The sequence below is a fragment of the Hakea prostrata genome, chromosome 4 (genome assembly GCF_041222555.1).
Source record: "Hakea prostrata isolate BN-2017 chromosome 4, UWA_Hpros_2, whole genome shotgun sequence".
NCBI classification, from domain to species: domain Eukaryota; kingdom Viridiplantae; phylum Streptophyta; class Magnoliopsida; order Proteales; family Proteaceae; genus Hakea; species Hakea prostrata.
In genome coordinates, this window is record NC_142603.1 from 48,073,347 (window position 1) to 48,093,356 (window position 20,010).

Consider the following 20,010-nt stretch of genomic DNA (forward strand, 5'->3'; position numbering starts at 1 on the left):
TCACTACCTGATATAGACATTTGTTCGAGAAACTCAATAGTTGCACAGGCGGCAGGCTCTCTCATCCATCTAAATAGGGAGTTACCCCTTCCTCAAGTCTCTCAATTTTATGGCATTGCTAATATAAACCTGTCTACCGAGGCTGATGAATGGATATCTCTTATCTCTAGCAATGGAGATTTCTCAATCAAATTGGCTAGGAGACATCTTTCACAAACTCGACACCTTCAAAATCCAAACAACATCGAAAGATGGTGGGTTTTCTTTTGAAAATTAGCCATTCATCCAAAATTTAAGATGTTCTTCTGGCGTCCCTTAAATGCAGGATTACCAATTAAGGAAACCCTTGCAAAATGGATGCCAATCAATCCAACATACGAAATGTGTGGGAAAGAGGTCGAAACATTATGGCATGTCTTCATTTCATGCGAGTGGACGAAAAGAATTTGGGCAGCAGGGCCGCTGGGTTTAAGAACTGAAAGTTTGAGACATTCGTCTATTACAGATTTTTGCAGCTCTTTCATTATAGATCCAGGGATAGACAGAGCTACTAAAATATGGACGGTGTTGGTCCTTATTATAACCTGTTACTTTGTCTGGAAAGAAATAAATGACACAATTTTCAACAAAATAATTCCAAATCCCAGTAAAAGTATTACATAATACCTTAAACTGGATAAATGATTTAAAGCTTTCAGATTCACAATCCTTTGAATCAACAGAAAATGAACCTCCTACTACAAGTAACAAACCTGATACTTGTTTTTGTAAATTGATTACTCAACCCACTAAATTATATTTTTTTATATGTGCAGGGGTACACAATACAGTACTAAACAGTCGGCTCTGGAATGTTGGCCTTTTTTGGAAAGGAAGGCTAAACTTTGTCAAGACTGGAGGAATACAGAATGGAAAGCAAATGGAGGCTTTACTTGCTGGGATGAAAGATGGTTTAGACCAAGCACAACAAAGGAACATCACACTAGATGAAGTTTGGTGCAATGACAAGAACATGCTATCTCTAATTTCAAAAGGAAACCATCACAAATGGCCAATAAACTATGTCCCCATTTTGGTAGAAATAACATGTAATATTAAAGACCTGAACCTAAAGGATCATCCAACACTCCAAATTTGGTTTAATCATTAAGTATTAATGTCTTCCATAGACTACCAGCATAATAATGCTGTTGTAGACTTTAACAAACTATGTAATTGCTTCTCTAACTAATATAAGTTTTTATTCAGTATCAAAAAAAAAAACTTAGAATAATGGGGTGGTTCGGGTTTTCTAATTTCCGCCTCATTCACAAACCGGGACTTCTCAAGAATTTTTCTTGTTCATCTCCATTAACAAGAAGAAGCTCCAATCATTTCTTCGTTCCATTCGATTCTCATTTGCAACTGCAAGACGATCATCATCCCTGTTTCAATGTCTAAACGAGATGGTTTGGTTAAAATTCCAACCATCATTCCGGGAAAGAAGGAGACAATATATTTAAGCTGGGCCTGGCTGCCGACGTTTTTCTCGCCTCCGGCAAAGCCATCACTGGTTACTTAACCGGAAGCCTTCCGCCATCATTGCCGACACCGCCCATTCTGTCTCCGATGTTGTACGTCCAATTCCCAATTCAAGAATCTCTCAATATTTGTCTTCATTTATTGGGTTTTGTTGAAGATTCAGTTCTCTGTTCTTTAGTGGTACAGTAGTGATCCTTTAAAGACTCTGTAGAAATTAGCGAAGGATGTCATTAGCACGAATTTTCTAAAAAGATTTGGCAAAGAAAATAGAACCCCCCCGTAGATTCTCATTCACTCCTTGCCTAATCCAACCACAAGAGGGTTTTAGAAACTGGGGTACCTATAAAACTTTGATGTTCTCGAAAATATTAAGGCAAGCCTCTGAAATCAGATGGGAGTTAGATACTCGGTAAATACAACTCGATTATCATGAAGAGGTTTAGGGCAATTCTCGCAAATCGGATGAACCAGTCATAAGGGGCTAAAGGAATCAGAAATAAGCCTGCAAGTGTGGCCGTTAGGTTCCACTTCAGAAGAGACAGCCTACAGCCAGCTCTTCCCATTTCGGGGAAAGAATTCAAGTGGGGCTGAGTAAACCTGTGACATATATCACTCATACTGTGGTTGTGCCTCCCTTGTAATAATATATGGAGTTTACTCATGGAAACATTTAACTCTGTTTTTTTAGCTTTTGTTGGTACTATGCAAAAATTATGGGTGTGGTGAAAATGCTGAAAATTTTAAATGGCAAATTGGAAATTGATAGAAATTGAAAATTGATACGACAAGGTTATATAGATAGGTCTTCATGTAAGAGTCCATTATATCTAGGGATTCAGTTTTTCGATTTGTGATCTGATTTACAACATTGTTGCAATTTTGCTAGTGTTTGGATGGTAAAAATTGTGGGTTCAGAAGTTGCAGTTTTTTTTTCCTTTTTGGGATGAATAAAAAAATATATTAAAGATAGCGACGCCAAGAATACAAAGGAAAGGGGGGGAAGCCTTTCAAGAAGAAGGCCTAAAAGGAGGCGAGACTCCAAGAACTAAAAATTAACCTACTTCTGGGGGAGTCGGTCACCGGGGGATGGGGATATAGAGAAGTCTAGATGAGACTTCAAAACAGATGACCTTCCAGATCATGTCAAGGGATCGAGATTTGGAGGACCATCACCTAAGATTTCGCTCCCACCATAAGTGGTGAATAAAGCAGAGGAGGTGGCGAAGAGCTTGGTGGGGGAAGGAAGCTAGATGGTGATGTCTCTAGAGGAGCCATAATTAAGGGGAGGGAGAGAATTCCACACATGAGTGAGTCTAGGGTGGGGGGAAGCGGACCACGAGCCTTTAAAGATGAAGGTAGAGAGAGGGGTGAGTTTGGGGATATGAGTATCATAGACAAAGCGGGACCAAGGAGGGAAAAGATGATGCCGGACGAATGCCAAGGCTCAAGCCAGAATGAAGTGGAGGATCCTGAAGAGATTTGGGTTGAGATAGCAGAAAGGGCTCGAGTGCTAAGAAGAAGAAGTTTCCTCCTTACCTATGATGGGTTGGAAGGGATGGGAGCATTCCAAGTAGAATTAGATTTTAGCAAGTGAGAGTATACCCAAGAGACTCAGATGGAATTGTGCTTAGAGGCAATTTTTCAAATGAGATTCAGGAGACAGGCAAGGTTGATATCGAAAATGCGGCAAATGCCTAAGCCTCCTTTGAATTTGGGATGACATACAGAAGACCAGCTGATGGGATGAAAAAAAAGGGGAGGTTATGATGGATTAGAGTTGCAGTTGTTGTTAGTTCTAGAATAATTGAATTTTGCCTTCTAATGGAAAAGAAAATTTGGGATTATGAGTTCTAGATGGTCTCTCATCAAGTATACACTCATTAACTATTATGTAAGCTAGAACCACCCTTTGTAATGATTTTATGAGATGATACTAGATACCATTTGCTATCCCAGGACAATCATGCAAACCTGGAAGACTAGTCATATTTTAAGACTAACTGACTTTGTAGTTTCGCACATATTTTATCATTTCAATCTTAATCTCTTTAATCACCACTGACTCTTGAAAATGGTCCTACCCCCTCCATATTGCAGTTCTCACTCCCTTGAGGGAATGATATTGAAGCAATTGAAATGTTTTTTTTATTTTAAAATGAATAAATAAATAAGATTGGAAGCATTTTAAAATTGGCCCAGTATGATAATATTAATGCATTTGTGCAAGGGCTTGTGCCCCCTACCTCATATGGCCCTCGCAGAAATGGATTTGTAGGTGAGCCTGAGCTAGAGACCTGGTTAGAACTTTCAAGAACCCAGAAATGCTTATCGGTGGAATTCTAGACTCGCCCAGTCGAGGCAACGAAATTCTAGATACAGGGAACGCGGTAGGCATGAGAAAAGCTGGTGCAAACGAAGGCACTGAAGCTCTGTAAATTATTTACTGCCTCTCGGATCCTCAATCACAACTAGAGAAATATACAGATAACAAGTCAGAATTTGGATCCAAATTGGCGGCTAATGGTTATAAATAGAAAACTGAGATTTTTCCCCCTGTAAATTCAAAATTGGATCAGTTTTTACTGAAGATGTGGTAGTGAAATTTACCAGTCAAATAGTGGTGTCTTTTTTTGCATATCCAAATTTAAAACCCTGTTTTAGAATTTGATCAAAACCAGAGAAACGGCAGTAGTGGCATGCATAGACAGTGAAAAAATTTCATCCATGGTGTAAGGGAAATTCTGTCGACCACCATATCCATCATTTAAGATCATCATCACAGAGGAGGGTAATTCAACTAGTTTCAAATTCTTCAATGTGGGATGAGGATTGATGATGATCCAATTGTCTAATCTGGAAATGTTTTGCCAATCTGGAATCTTAAAAACTCTTTTTAATGAGAGAAAGTAATAATGCTTGGTTGTTGCATGGTCCACTTAGGAAGGGCTCCTAGTTCAGCCCAAATACCTGATTACATATATATACTAAACATGCATGTGAACCTTTTCTTAACATATCAAACCACACATCAATAGAAGTTTAGAGGTAGAATTGAATGGTTTTACTTAGATCAGCAATAGAAGCTTATGATTTTTGTTACAAAAAGGTGTAAAAACTGTTTCCAATCTGTTTTACTTTTGGAAGTTATTCCATTAAACTGAATGGCTCTGCTTTCAGTCACTTTTAGCTTGTTCATGAGGCTTAAGATAAGGTGGTCTGCCTTCGCTTTCCTGTGTAAATTGATATGCTTCTAACAAGTACCTGTTTTATTTTTAGTTGAGCTGTTGAGGATGTTACAGCAGCCAAAAACAACCCTTGAATTATTTGATGGTGTTTTAGGGCTGCAGATCAGTATTTCGAAAAGCTCCATTCACATCATGGTCAGCAAGAATTGTGGCCATTTTCATTCTGGGGATTCTACACGTTTACTTGAACTACTGAACTGATAGACAGTTGTTAACGATCTCAAAATCATCAGCTGTTAACGATCTCTCTGTTTGCTATCTTCGTTAATTCATAATAAAAAAGTGAATTTGGTGTCAAAGACTTTCGCAGCAATAGAGTCTGGGTAGAAGCAATAATTGCTTGCTGTACGATTAGTCACAAATTTAAATCTTGGAAACAGAATTAAAGAAGTGTGCATGTGACCAATCTCAAACTCAGTCAAAAACCCTGTGCATTGAATATGATCTTTTGTGATAAACTTGTTTTTGACTTTTAGGATCGTTATCTTTCCAAATCTGCATCAGGTATATTAACTATTCTAAAAGGTAAAAAAACAGAAAAAAGTCTTACATTCTCTTATCAATGGCTTGTCTCCTTGTCATCTGTTGCATTACTGTAAGGAGATGGGTTGGGGATTGGAAAAACATACTCTGGTGAAGGTTTTTATGAATATAAATCATTAAACGAGTGCAGTGATGCATAGGTATACACAAATTACCATATTCGATCAACTTAATTCTTTCGGGCATTATTAATTTGCAAGATAAAACAGGGTGGGAAAAAACAATGTATAAGATCAATTTTTATTGAATTGGAGAGGTCATGGGTTTGACCCTTGTGAACGACAAAGTTTCCTCTAAAAATGTAATTGAAGTGCACGTAAATTGGCCTGGAAGAACCTCAGACAAAAAAGAGAGAGAGAGAGAGAGAATTGGAGGGACAAGAAAGAAAGAAGAAAAAAAATTGCAACAAAAGTCGGTGAATTCCACTTTTTTCATGAAGTCCCAATGAAGAAAATGGAAAGCCATGCCAGGAAACAATCTAGGTTAAGTTAACAAAACTAATTAAAAGTGCACATTAATTAATTATGAAAGACAAATCAAAAGTCGAAGCTACATTAGAGAAAAACAAACTACAAATTTAGGTTGCAACGTACATTATCAGATAAAAATGGTTGAAAAGGAAAAATCGACTGAATAGGTAATTGTGGAACTTTCATCACCCGAACAGGATATCCAGTAGTGCAGTTGTACCAAATCAGCTCTTCAGAAGTCCTCACTAACATTATATTCATGGTGTCCATTGACAATATGAAGAAATGCCCATCAGCTAATACTCCTTCCACAAGTTGGTTGAGTGGTTGTAAGCTTATTCTATATTTCTTCTTCCACGTTTTCTCAAGATAATCATCCATTACCCAGAGCTCCATCCATAATGATCGAAAGCTAATGTATAACAGACCAAGAGCTCCCTCACAGTTTACCAGCTTTCTAAAAATTTCTTCTCCTTCTACCACTCCTTCTGATGACGACGGCAATGGAGTTAACTTCCAATTCTCTTTATCAACGTCAAAAGAAAATACCTTTGATTCTTGAGTTAACCAATGAATAGAGCCATGCACTAGAACTTCGTGGTCTCGAGATAATAAGAGCTTGAAATAAGGGAATTTCACATGGTCCATCAACATCGTCCATGCACCCTTACTAGAATCAAATTTCTCGTAGTGAAGCCAACCTCTATTCTTTTGTGACCAGGAAAATCGAATGATTCTGTAACGTAATGAATCAGATTTTGTCACTATCATTGCTATTTTCTCAGTCTTGTAACGGGTTTTGGGAGTTCGAATTCTTCTCCACTGTTGCGTCATTGGCTTGCACACATAGTAATTCGGTTGGGAGCAGTGGGTTTCAGTACTCATGCAGCAAACCAAACCTTGTGCTCCATCAGAGGTGGCTGCAATCTTGAAGCTCCTCGGTGGCAAGAAGTCTAAAGAGATTGATTTGGGAACTGATGTGGTGGACATGAAGGTGGTGTGATACTTATTCTTTCTAAGATTCTGAACGAAGTAACCAGAGAGAGATTGTGTTTGTTGGTAATGGATGTGCCTTAAACGGGGATCGTAAGTGAGAGTCTTCCATTCCCTGCAAACCAATCTGCATTGCCAGAGAAGATTGTCAAGAGAAACGCGAGTTAAGATCTCAAAAACCATATCATCAGGCAACTCTCCTGAATATGGTGAAATCTTGTAGTTTCCTCCTCCTTTCTCTTCTTCCTTTCTCACTCGAGGCGATTCCATTGTAGAAAACCCTCCTTCTAATCTGAATCTCACGAAAAAAAGGTGATCGAGCTAAAATCTATGAGAGGAGCTCCTCTACGTAAATTTATTTATAGGCCTGTTACAACTCGGAGTCCTATTAGGATTACTCGCTTCTAAGATCGAAACCGAGTCCTAGAAGAAGAAGAATTGCCACTTATTACTCGTTAAAAAAATAGAATCAGACTCAAGACTCCTAGTAGGACAACACGACAACAATCTCACTTGTTGTTTGATTAGTTTTGTGGGTCCCATCCAACTCCATCGTACGGTTTATATATTTTATTTTTTTGTGAGGATAACGATGAATTTGGGAAATTACATGATTAGTTAAATTAGTTTTAATTTTTCCTTATAAAAGTAGCAATCTAATGTTTGCCAACTGAATAAAAAAAAGCTTTTGAATTTATAAAATAGCCAAAACAACGTTTCAGACATTTTTACCCTCATTTTTTACTTTATTATTTATAACTTAGAGATTTTTGGGATTAGCAAAAGATGAGTTAGATTTGGTGGAACGCCATCAAACTGGGTGAGAGAAAGATCGTTTTTTGTTTTTCTCTTTTCCTTTTTTATTTTTATTAAGAGCTCCTAACGTATTGGGATGGGAATGTGAATATTAATGCTGCCAAATGGGTGCGAATCCAAGACCTCCCCGTGGGAGGTTAGGCCTTTAACCGCTTTACTAACTCACCATTAACCCAAGATTGCTTTTGCTTCAATGCAGCTACTGCCGGATAGGTGCGAACCCAATACCTACCCATGGGAGTCTGGGCTTTAAACTGCTCTACTAACCCACCATTGACAGAGAACGATTGCTTTTGCTTTAGTGCAGCTACTGCACGTGCAGCCAACCGTTGGATGTGCAGCGATACTCTCACCTTAATCTGAACCATTTAATTTAATGGCTCAGATGTTGAATGGGTATACGGCTGCTCATGTAGCCGTTGGGTGCAGATGTAGCCGTTGCACCCAAGCAAAGCCCGAGAAAGTGAAGTAAACATGTGGGGTGAGGAAGAAGAAAATGAAAGGAAAATGTTTTGTGAAATTTTTTTTAATTATGGGTCTTATTTTTGGGTTTTCTACATTTTCCCACAAAGTTTCACATATTTTGTAGGACGAGAGATATGGATGGTCGATCGAAGTGAGAAGAGCAATCAGGTGTGAAAACGTCTCCATGATTATGTTGCTTTTGAATTTGAGTTCCAATAGAACACAGAAACCATTACAAACCATTATGTTATTTATTATCTTTTCTTGATATCTTGAAAAGATTCAACACTATGAACCTTCAAGTAATATTTTTTGGTTTTCAAGAGACGCCCTTCCTGTTTTTTGGGCTAGTTACTGTTAATTGTTTTTTGAAACAGTAGAGAAATTGAGAATTAAATTAATTCAAATAATTTCAATAATTTTAATTGATCATTATAGACATTATTTATTACTAATACAAAGGGATAATTGATTGAATACAAAGGGGTATTGGAGGAAAATAAAATGTATCGGTATCCCTTGAGTTCATATTTTTATAATAGTAGTATGATATGATTTTGAAAAAGTATGGAGTGAGAAAATTAGCTTGCCACTTGTCAATGTAGGGTTTGTAGAGTGGTAAGATCCATACTTCCCAGTTGAGAGGATAAAACTATCTAAAGGGAGGGTGCAACATTATTTTGGCTGCTTTTGTAAACACAAACTCATATTTTTGAATTTAGATATTCTTTACCGAAACTCACACTTATGGAGTGTGAGTGTATCGGAAAATTTTTGTTAATTGAGACATTGAGTGTGAATGTATGATTATATGAACAAACTTGATAGAGAAGATATGGACTCTTCTCTTCACAAAAAAAAAAAAAAAGATATGGACTCTTTTATTCAATTTTGTTAAATGAAATATTGAATAACTTGCCAATGATGGGTTAGTAAAGCGTTTAAAGGTTCAACCTTTCACGGGGAGATCTTGGATTCGCACCCATTCGACCACATTAATTATATAAAACTTCCCTTGAGGATGTAATGGTGCGCGCAAGCTCTAATTTTGTTTAGAAAACCTAAAATTGACTAATAATGCAATTTTTGAATTTTCTTTTTTTGGTAAACTCTTATTGGATTCACTATTATATGAATTGTTTTTTCTATTTTGGTAAAAAACTATACGCATTCAGTCATTCTCCGACCCAAGCCGGTCCATATTATTCGATACCGGTCAACGCAGTCAAATAAGAGAAAGGAGAGAGAAAAGTGGCCTAGAGATTTGGGAGAGAGAGAGAAACAAGATTAAATGCTGTGATCAAAGAAACTTAGAATAATGGGGTGGTTCAGGTGTTCTAATTTCCGCCTCATTCACAAACGGGACTTCTCAAGAATTTCTTCCTGTTCATCTCCATTAACAAGAAGAAGCTCCAATCATTTCTTCGTTCCATTCGATTCTCATCTACAATTGCAAGACGATCATCATCCCTGTTTCAATGTCTCCACGAGATGTTTCGGTGACAATTCCAACCATCATTCCGGGAAAGAAGGAGACAATATATTTAAGTCGGGCACGGTCTGCGACGTTTTTCTCGCCTCCGGCAAAGCCATCACTTGGTTACTTAACCGGAAGCACTGCCATCATCGCTGACGCCGCCCATTCTGTCTCCGATGTTGTACGTCCAATTCCCAATTCAAGAATCTCTCAATATTTGTCTTCATTTCTTGGGTTTTGTTGAAGATTCAGTTCTCTGTTCTTTAGTGGTACAGTTGTGATCCTTTAACAATCGTGTAGAAATTAGCGAAGGATGTCATTTAGCACGAATTTTCTAAAAAGATTCTGCAAAGAAAATAGAACCCCCCGTAGATTCTCATTCACTCCTTGCCTAATCCAACCACAAGAGGGTTTTAGAAACCGGGTACCTATAAAACTTTGATGTTCACGAAAATATTAAGGCAAGCCTCTAAAATCAGATGGGAGTTAGATACTCGGTAAATACAACTCGATTATCATGAAGAAGTTTAGGGCAATTCTCGCAAATCGGATGAACCAGTCATAATGGGCTAAAGGAATCAGAAATAAACCTGCAAGTGTGGGCCGTTAAGTTCCACTTCAGAAGAGACAGCTCTACAGCCAGCTCTTCCCATATCGACGAAAGAATTCAACTGGGGCTGAGTATACCTGTGACATATATCACTCATACTGTGGTTGTGCGGCTTGTGCCTCCCTTGTAACAATATATGGAGTTTACTCATGGAAACATTTAACCCTGTTTTTTTAGCTTTTGTTGGTACTATGCAAAAATTATGGGTGTGGTGAAAATGCTGAAAATTTTAAATGGCAAATTGGAAATTGATAGAAATTGAAAATTGATACGACAAGGTTATATAGATAGGTCTTCATGTAAGAGTCCATTATATCTAGGGATTCAGTTTTCTGATTTGTGATCTGATTTACAACATTGTTGCAATTTTGCTAGTGTTTGGATGGTAAAAATTGTGGATTCAGAAGTTGCAGTTTTTTTTTTTTCTTTTTGGGATGAATAAAGAAATATATTAAAGAAGAAGGCCTAAAAGGAGGCGAGACTCCAAGAACTAACAATTAGCCTATTCTTGGGGGAGTCGGTCACCGGGGGATGGGGATATAGAGAAGTCTAGATGAGACTTCAAAACAGATGACCTTCCAGATCATGTCAAGGGATCGAGATTTGGAGGACCATTGCGTAAGATTTCGCTCCCACCATAAGTGGTGAATAAAGCAGAGGAGGTGGAGAAGAGCTTGGTGGGGGAGGGAAGCTAGATGGTGATGTCTCTAGCGGAGCCATCATTAAGGGGAGGGAGAGAGTTCCACACATGAGTGAGTCTAGGGTGGGGGGAAGTGGACCACGAGCCTTTAAAGATGAAGGTAGAGAGAGGGGTGAGTTTGGGGATATGAGTATCATAGACAAAGCGGGACCAATGAGGGAAAAGATGATGCCGGACGGATGCCAGGGCTCAAGCCAGAATGAAGTGGAGGATCCTGAAGAGATTTGGGTTGAGACAGCAGGAAGGGCTCGGGTGCAAAGAAGAAGAAGTTTCCTCCTTACCCAGGATGGGTTGGAAGGGATGGGAACATTCCAGGTAGAATTAGATTTTAGCAAGTGAGAGTATACCCAAGAGACTCAGATGGAATTGTGCTTGGAGGCAATTTTTCAAATGAGATTCAGGAGACAGGCAAGGTTGATATCGGAAATGCGGCAAATGCCTAAGCCTCCTTTGAATTTGGGACGACATACAGAAGACCAGCTGATGGGATGAAAAAAAGGGGAGGTTATGATGGATTAGAGTTGCAGTTGTTGTTAGTTCTAGAATAATTGAATTTTGCCTTCTAATGGAAAAGAAAATTTGGGATTATGAGTTCTAGATGGTCTCTCATCAAATATACACTCATTAACTATTATGTAAGCTAGAACCACCCTTTGTAATGATTTTATGAGATGATACTAGGTACCATTTGCTATCCCAGGACAATCATGCAAACCTGGAAGACTAGTCATATTTTAAGACTAACTGACTTTGTAGTTTCGCACATATTTTATCATTTCAATCTTAATCTCTTTAATCACCACTGACTCTTGAAAATGGTCCTACCCCCTCCATATTGCAGTTCTCACTCCCTTGAGGGAATGATATTGAAGCAATTGAAATGTTTTTTTTATTTTAAAATGAATAAATAAATAAAATTGGAAGCATTTTAAAATTGGCCCAGTATGATAATATTAATGCATTTGTGCAAGGGCTTGTGCCCCCTACCTCATATGGCCCTCGCAGAAATGGATTTGTAGGTGAGCCTGAGCTAGAGACCTGGTTAGAACTTTCAAGAACCCAGAAATGCTTATCGGTGGAATTCTAGACTCGCCCAGTCGAGGCAACGAAATTCTAGGTACAGGGAACGCGGTAGACATGAGAAAAGCTAGCGCAAACGAAGGCACTGAAGCTCTGTAAATTATTTACTGCCTCTCGGATCCTCAATCACAACTAGAGAAATGTACAGATAACAAGTCAGAATTTGGATCCAAATTGGCGGCTAATGGTTATAAATAGAAAACTGAGATTTTTCCCCCTGTAAATTCAAAATTGGATCAGTTTTTACTGAAGATGTGGTAGTGAAATTTACCAGTCAAATAGTGGTGTCTTTTTTTGCATATCCAAATTTAAAACCCTGTTTTAGAATTTGATCAAAACCAGAGAAACGGCAGTAGTGGCATGCATAGACAGTGAAAAAATTTCATCCATGGTGTAAGGGAAATTCTGTCGACCACCATATCCATCATTTAAGATCATCATCACAGAGGAGGGTAATTCAACTAGTTTCAAATTCTTCAATGTGGGATGAGGATTGATGATGATCCAATTGTCTAATCTGGAAATGTTTTGCCAATCTGGAATCTTAAAAACTCTGTTTAATGAGAGAATGTAATAATGCTTGGTTGTTGCATGGTCCACTTAGGAAGGGCTCCTAGTTCAGCCCAAATACCTGATTACATATATATACTAAACATGCATGTGAACCTTTTCTTAACATATCAAACCACACATCAATAGAAGTTTAGAGGTAGAATTGAATGGTTTTACTTAGATCAGCAATAGAAGCTTATGATTTTTGTTACAAAAGGGTGTAAAAATTGTTTCCAATCTGTTTTACTTTTGGAAGTTATTCCATTAAACTGAATGGCTCTGCTTTCAGTCACTTTTAGCTTGTTCATGAGGCTTAAGATAAGGTGGTCCACCTTCTCTTTTCTGTGTAAATTGATATGCTTCTAACAAGTACCTGTTTTATTTTTAGTTGAGCTGTTGAGGATGTTACAGCAGCCAAAAACAACCCTTGAATTATTTGATGGTGTTTTAGGGCTGCAAATCAGTATTTCGAAAAGCTCCATTCACATCATGGTCAGCAAGAATTGTGGCCATTTTCATGCTGGGGATTCTACACGTTTACTTGAACTACTGAACTGATAGACAGTTGTTAACGATCTGAAAATCTTCAGCTGTTAACGATCTCTCTGTTCGCTATCTTCGTTAATTCATAATAAAAAAGTGAATTTGGTGTCAAAGACTTCCGCAGCAATAGAGTCTGGGTAGGAAGCAATAATTGCTTGCTGTACGATTAGTCACAAATTTAAATCTTGGAAACAGAATTAAAGAAGTGTGCATGTGACCAATCTCAAACTCAGTCAAAAACCCTGTGCATTGAATATGATCTTTTGTGATAAACTTGTTTTTGACTTTTAGGATCGTTATCTTTCCAAATCTGCATCAGGTATATTAACTATTCTAAAAGGTAAAAAAACAAAAAAAGTCTTACATTCTCTTATCAATGTTTTGTCTCCTTGTCATCTGTTGCATTACTGTAAGGAGATGGGTTGGGGATTGGAAAAACATACTCTGGTGAAGGTTTTTATGAATATAAATCATTAAACGAGTGCAGTGATGCATAGGTATACACAAATTACCATATTCGATCAACTTAATTCTTTCGGGCATTATTAATTTGCAAGATAAAACAGGGTGGGAAAAGACAATGTATAAGATCCATTTTTATTGAATTGGAGAGGTCATGGGTTTGACCCTTGTGAACGACAAAGTTCCCTCTGAGAATGTAATCGAAGTGCACGTAAATTGGCCTGGATGAACCTCAGACAAAAAAAACAAAAAAAACAAAAAAAACAAAAAAAAGAGAGAGAGAATTGGAGGGACAAGAAAGAAGAAGAAAAAAAATTGCAACAAAAGTCGGTGGATTCCACTTTTTTCATGAAGTCCCAATGAAGAAAATGGAAAGCCATGTGAGGAAACAATCTAGGTTAAGTTAACAAAACTAATTAAAAGTGCACATTAATTAATTATGAAAGACAAATCAAAAGTCGAAGCTACATTAGAGAAAAACAAACTACAAATTTAGGTTGCAACGTACATTATCAGATAAAAATGGTTGAAAAGGAAAAATCGACTGAATAGGTAATTGTGGAACTTTCATCACCCGAACAGGATATCCAGTAGTGCAGTTGTACCAAATCAGCTCTTCAGAAGTCCTCACTAACATTATATTCATGGTGTCCATTGACAATATGAAGAAATGCCCATCAGCTAATACTCCTTCCACAAGTTGGTTGAGTGGTTGTAAGCTTATTCTATATTTCTTCTTCCATGTTTTCTCAAGATAATCATCCATTACCCAGAGCTCCATCCATAATGATCGAAAGCTAATGTATAACAGACCAAGAGCTCCCTCACAGTTTACCAGCTTTCTAAAAATTTCTTCTCCTTCTACCACTCCTTTTGATGATGACGGCAATGGGGTTAACTTCCAATTCTCTTTATCAACGTCAAAAGAAAATACCTTTGATTCTTGAGTTAACCAATGAATAGAGCCATGCACTAGAACTTCGTGGTCTCGAGATAGTAAGAGCTTGAAATAAGGGAATTTCACATGGTCCATCAACATCGTCCATGCACCCTTACGGGAATCAAATTTCTCGTAGTGAAGCCAACCTCTATTCTTCTGTGACCAGGAAAATCGAATGATTCTGTAACGTAATGGATCAGATTTTGTCACTATCATTGCTATTTTCTCAGTCTTGTAACGGGTTTTGGGAGTTCGAATTCTTCTCCACTGTTGCGTCATTGGCTTGCACACATAGTAATTCGGTTGGGAGCAGTGGGTTTCAGTACTCATGCAGCAAACCAAACCTTGTGCTCCGTCAGAGGTGGCTGCAATCTTGAAGCTCCTCGGTGGCAAGAAGTCTAAAGAGATTGATTTGGGAACTGATGTGGTGGACATGAAGGTGGTGTGATACTTATTCCTTCTAAGATTCTGAACGAAGTAACCAGAGAGAGATTGTGTTTGTTGGTGATGGATGTGCCTTAAACGGGGATCGTAAGTGAGAGTCTTCCACTCCCTGCAAACCAATCTGCATTGCCAGAGAAGATTGTCAAGAGAAACTCGAGTTAAGATCTCATTAACAATATCATCAGGCAACTCTCCTGAATATGGTGAAATCTTGCAATTTCCTCCTCCTTTCTCTTCTTCCTTTCTCACTCGAGGCGATTCCATTGTAGAAAACCCTCCTCCTAATCTGAATCTCACGAAGAAAAGTGATCGAGCTAAAATCTATGAGCAAAGCTCCTCTACGTAAATTTATTTATAGGCCTATTACAACTCTGAGTCCTATTAGGATTACTCGCTTCTGAGATCGACACCGAATCCTAGAAGAAGAAGAATTGCCACTTATTACTCGTTAAAAAAATCAGAGTCAGACTCAGACTCCTAGTATGACAACAGGACAACAATCTCACTTGTTGTTTGATTAGTTTTGTGGGTCCCATCCAACTCCATCGTACGGTTTATATATTTTATTTTTTTGTGAGGATAACGATGAATTTGGGAAATTACATGCTTAGTTAAATTAGTTTTAATTTTTCCTTATAAAAGTAGCAATCTAATGTTTGCCAACTGAATAAAAATAAGTTTTTGAATTTATAAAATAACCAAAACAACGTTTCAGACATTTTTACCCTCATTTTTTACTTTATTATTTATAATTTATAAGAGATTTTTGGAATTAGCAAAAATGAGTTAGATTTGGATGGACCGAGAAAGATCGTTTTTGGGGGGGGGGGGGTTGGGGGGGCCGCGCCCCCCCCCCCCCCCGGGCGCCCGCCCCGGGGGGGGCCCCCCCCCCCCCCCCCGGGGGGGTGCCTTTATCCCCCCCCGTGCTTTGCCTGGGCCCGGGTGCCCCCCCCCGGCCCCCCGGTGCTTTGTGCGGCTCGCACGTGGGCCCCGTTGGATGTGTAGCGATACTCTCACCTTAATCTGAATCGTTTAATTCAACGGCTCAGATGTTGCATGGGTATACGGCTGCTCATGTACCCGTTGGGTGCAGGTGTAGCCACTGCACCCAAGCAAAGCCCGAGAAAGTGAAGTAAACATGTGAGGTGAGGAAGAAGAAAATGAAAGGAAAATGTTTTGTGAAAAAATTGTTAATTATAAGACTTATTTTTAGATAAAGTTTCACATATTTTGTAGGACGAGAGATATGGATGGTCGATTGAAGTGAGAAGAGCTGTCAGGTGTGAAAACGTCTCCATGATTATGTTGCTTTTGAATTTGAGTTCCAATAGGACACAGAAACCATTACAAACCATTATGTTATTTATTATATTTTCTTGATATCTTGAAAAGATTCAAGACTATGAACCTTCAAGTAATATTTTTTGGTTTTCAAGAGACGCCCTTCCTGTTTCTTGGGCTAGTTACTGTTAATTGTTTTTTGAAACATTAGAGAAATTGAGAATTAAATTAATTCAAATAATTTCAAGAATTTTAATCGATCATTATAGACATGATTTATTACTAATACAAAGGTATAATTGATTGAATACAAAGGGGTATTAAAGGAAAATAAAATGTATCGGTATCCCTTGAGTTCATATTTTTATAATAGTAGTATGATATGATTTTGAAAAAGTATGGAGTGAGAAAATTAGCTTGCCACCTGTCAATGTAGGGTGTGTAGAGTGGTAAGATCCATACTTCCTAGTTGAGAGGATAAAATTATCTAAAGGGAGGGTGCAACATTATTTTGGCTACTTTTGTAAACACAAACTCATATTTTTGAATTTAGATATTCTTTACCGAAACTCACACTTATGGAGCGTGAGTGTATCAGAAAGTTTTTGTTAACTGAGACATTGAGTGTGGATGTATGATTATATGAACAAACTTGATAGAGAAGATATGACCTCTTTTATTCAATTTTGTTAAATGAAATATTGAATAACTTACCAATGATAGGTTAGTAAAGCGGTTAAAGGTTCAACATTTCACGGGGAGATCTTGGATTGGCACCCATTCGGCTGCATTAATTATATAAAAATTCCCTTGAGGATGTAATGGTGCGCGCAAGCTCTAATTTTGTTTAGAAAACCTAAAATTGACTAATAATGCAAATTTTGAATTTTCTTTTTTTGTAAACTCTTATTGGATTCACTATTTGAATTGTTTTTTCTATTTTGGTAAAAAACTATACGCATTCAGTCATTCTCCGACCCAAGCCGGTCCATATTATTCGATACCGGTCAACGCAGTCAAATAAGAGAAAGGAGAGAGAAAAATGGCCTAGAGATTTGGGAGAGAGAGAGAAACAAGATTAAATGCTGTGATCAAAGAAACTTAGAATAATGGGGTGGTTCAGGTGTTCTAATTTCCGCCTCATTCACAAACGGGACTTCTCAAGAATTTCTTCCTGTTCATCTCCATTGACGAGAAGGAGCTCCAATCATTTCTTCGTTCCATTCGATTCTCATCTGCAACTGCAAGACGATCATCATCCCTGTTTCAATGTCTCCACGAGATGTTTCGGTGACAATTCCAACCATCATTCCGGGAAAGGAGACAATATATTTAAGCTGGGCCTGGCTGCTGACGTTTTTCTCGCCTCCGGCAAAGCCATCACTGGTTACTTAACCGGAAGCACTGCCATCATCGCTGACGCCGCCCATTCTGTCTCCGATGTTGTACGTCCAATTCCCAATTCAAGAATCTCTCAATATTTGTCTTCATTTCTTGGGTTTGGTTGAAGATTCAGTTCTCTGTTCTTTAGTGGTACAGTTGTGATCCTTTAACGATCGTGTAGAAATTAGCGAAGGATGCCATTTAGCACGAATTTTCTAAAAAGATTCTGCAAAGAAAATAGAACCCCCCGTAGATTCTCATTCACTCCTTGCCTAGTCCAACCACAAGAGGGTTTTAGAAACTGGGTACCTATAAAACTTTGATGTTCACGAAAATATTAAGGCAAGCCTCTGAAATCAGATGGGAGTTAGATACTCGGTAAATACAACTCGATTATCATGAAGAAGTTTAGGGCAATTCTCGCAAATCGGATGAACCAGTCATAATGGGCTAAAGTAATCAGAAATAAGCCTGCAAGTGTGGCCGTTAAGTTCCACTTAAGAAGAGACAGCCTACAGCCAGCTCTTCCCATATCGACGAAAGAATTCAAGTGGGGCTGAGTAAACCTGTGACGTATATCACTCATACTGTGGTTGTGCCTCCCTTGTAATAATATATGGTGTTTACTCATGGAAACATTTAACTTTGTTTTTTTTAGCTTTTGTTGGTACTATGCAAAAATTATGGGTGTGGTGAAAATGCTGAAAATTAGGAAGCATTTTAAAATTGGCCCAGTATGTGTGCGTGTGTTATATTTTTTCAAGAATGACAAATGCTTATATTTGTTTCCTTCCAATGCTCATTGGTATTATATCTCTTTTGAATCTACAGGTCCTTAGTGGTGTTGCTTTGTGGTCATTTCAGGCTTCGAGGGTTCCCAAGGATAAAGAACACCCATATGGTCAATTTTTACCTAGTCTTTACTAATAAATCTTAGGATATGCATTGGGTTGCCTATTAGTCCATCTGATATATAATGCATGACTATTATTCAAGAAAAAGAGAGAGAACTGGCTTATTCGCAGAATCGATTTTATTCTATGCTCTGCAGTTGGATTTGACCAGTCTGATGCTTTCTTGTGGAGTTGCTATCTGGATATAAGGTTTGAATAGTTTTCTAGGCCACTTTCTGGATATGGTAATGCCGGGATGATTCCAAAGAATAATGTCCACATGATAATTCTAAATAATCCCAGTATTTGTGGCCAATACCTGTTAAAGAGAGATCGAGGCAGAAGAATAAGAGAGGGTAATGGGAGAAAATGGCTGGGTGATAGAATACCGCACAAGGCAACACATATATTTGTAATAAACTGAGAGCCAATAATAGAAGGAATATCCTACTTGAAAAAGCCTAAAGCCTGATAAGAAATGCACTTACACTAGACACCGATGACTGAATACCTAAACCAATAAGCAAACCACGGTTGGGGAACTTCCCCTGTCGTGTTACATAATATCCCATATCAGTGATATCACTACCAATAATTATTGTTGATGGAAAGATGTAGATGAACTCGAGATGTAGAAATTTGACCTGCAAATCCGGAAATTTCCTCAGTTTCTGTTGTTGAACCCTATTGCCAAATCATAATGTTACAGAAGTTTAATATTAATTTACACCTTTTCATTTTTCAAATCCTTACAACCTGGAGTAACAGTATTTTTGGGGTCTTCTGCTATCAGACTGTCTGTATGACTTATAGAAATTATATTCTTAATATGGCAGTTCCTGCTGTGTTGTGAAACTATATGGAATGATCTCTTTTCAAACTGTACCCAAACTTCACTTGTCATTTTCCTTAAAGGAACTCATGTATAGCAACCAAGTTCTGCAATTTTTTTGATGTAATTGTGTACCCATTTATGCCCTATGTTCAGGCGAGTCAACTAAAGTACAAATTCAACTAATATCTTAACTAAGTTGGGGTTGATTTCAAGACAATGTGATGCTGCTAATTCTACATGGTTATGAATATGGGGAAAAGGCTAAAGGAACTTTAGAAGAAGCAAATTACTTTTTTCACAAGTATTTTTTCACAGTTAATCAAGTTAAAATTAGGCTATACAAGGAAGCTGATAAGCTCCTTAATGAGGATATAAGTTCATATAACCACATCAACGTCGGTCATCTTGGATTTTAACTAACATGTGTGCTTGCTTTCTGTCAATTTAGAGATCTTTCTGGAATGTGGAGTACTGAAGTTCTAGGTATTGCTTTACAAGCACATACCATGCTTGAGTCCTATTGTGCAAATGTATTGATTCTTGTGTTGAATAAGCTAACCCTACTTGCTGGTAGGTCAGCTGTGTGGCTCACGCCTGTTTTGGAGAATAAGGCAAATTCATTTTAAAGAAAAAAAATAAAATCTATGTAGAGTTTCTTATGTTAGCCCCAATATGAATTTTTAAGTGATACCACTGGTTTTTTTGAACTTAAATAACATGTTTCTATTTATGCAAAGGAAAGTACAGAAATACTAGT

The 20,010-nt window shown here is 37.9% G+C and overlaps 2 protein-coding genes across 2 annotated transcripts in view; one reads left to right on the top strand and one right to left on the bottom strand.

The window, feature by feature from the left end:
* Window positions 1-5,878: 5,878 nt before the first annotated feature.
* LOC149019237 (F-box protein At5g49610-like) lies at window positions 5,879-7,042 on the bottom strand. Its single transcript, XM_089154074.1, has one exon. The coding sequence runs from the start codon at window positions 7,040-7,042 to the stop codon at window positions 5,879-5,881; it is 1,164 nt and encodes a 387-aa protein (XP_089010200.1).
* A 10,172-nt stretch (window positions 7,043-17,214) lies between these two features.
* Window positions 17,215-20,010, top strand: part of LOC149019238 (metal tolerance protein 2-like) — a 56,543-nt gene continuing 53,747 nt past the window's right edge. The window contains exons 1-2 of the mRNA XM_089153279.1: window positions 17,215-17,587; window positions 18,357-18,426. Of these exons, the coding sequence (XP_089009405.1) occupies window positions 17,252-17,587; window positions 18,357-18,426 (406 nt within the window). The 5' untranslated portion in view covers window positions 17,215-17,251. The remainder of the gene's footprint in view (window positions 17,588-18,356; window positions 18,427-20,010) is intronic.

Bases quoted from the DNA above. Each gene is read 5' to 3' on its own strand.
- LOC149019237 (XM_089154074.1), bottom strand. From the start codon at position 7,042: ATGGAATCGCCTCGAGTGAGAAAGGAAGAAGAGAAAGGAGGAGGAAAC.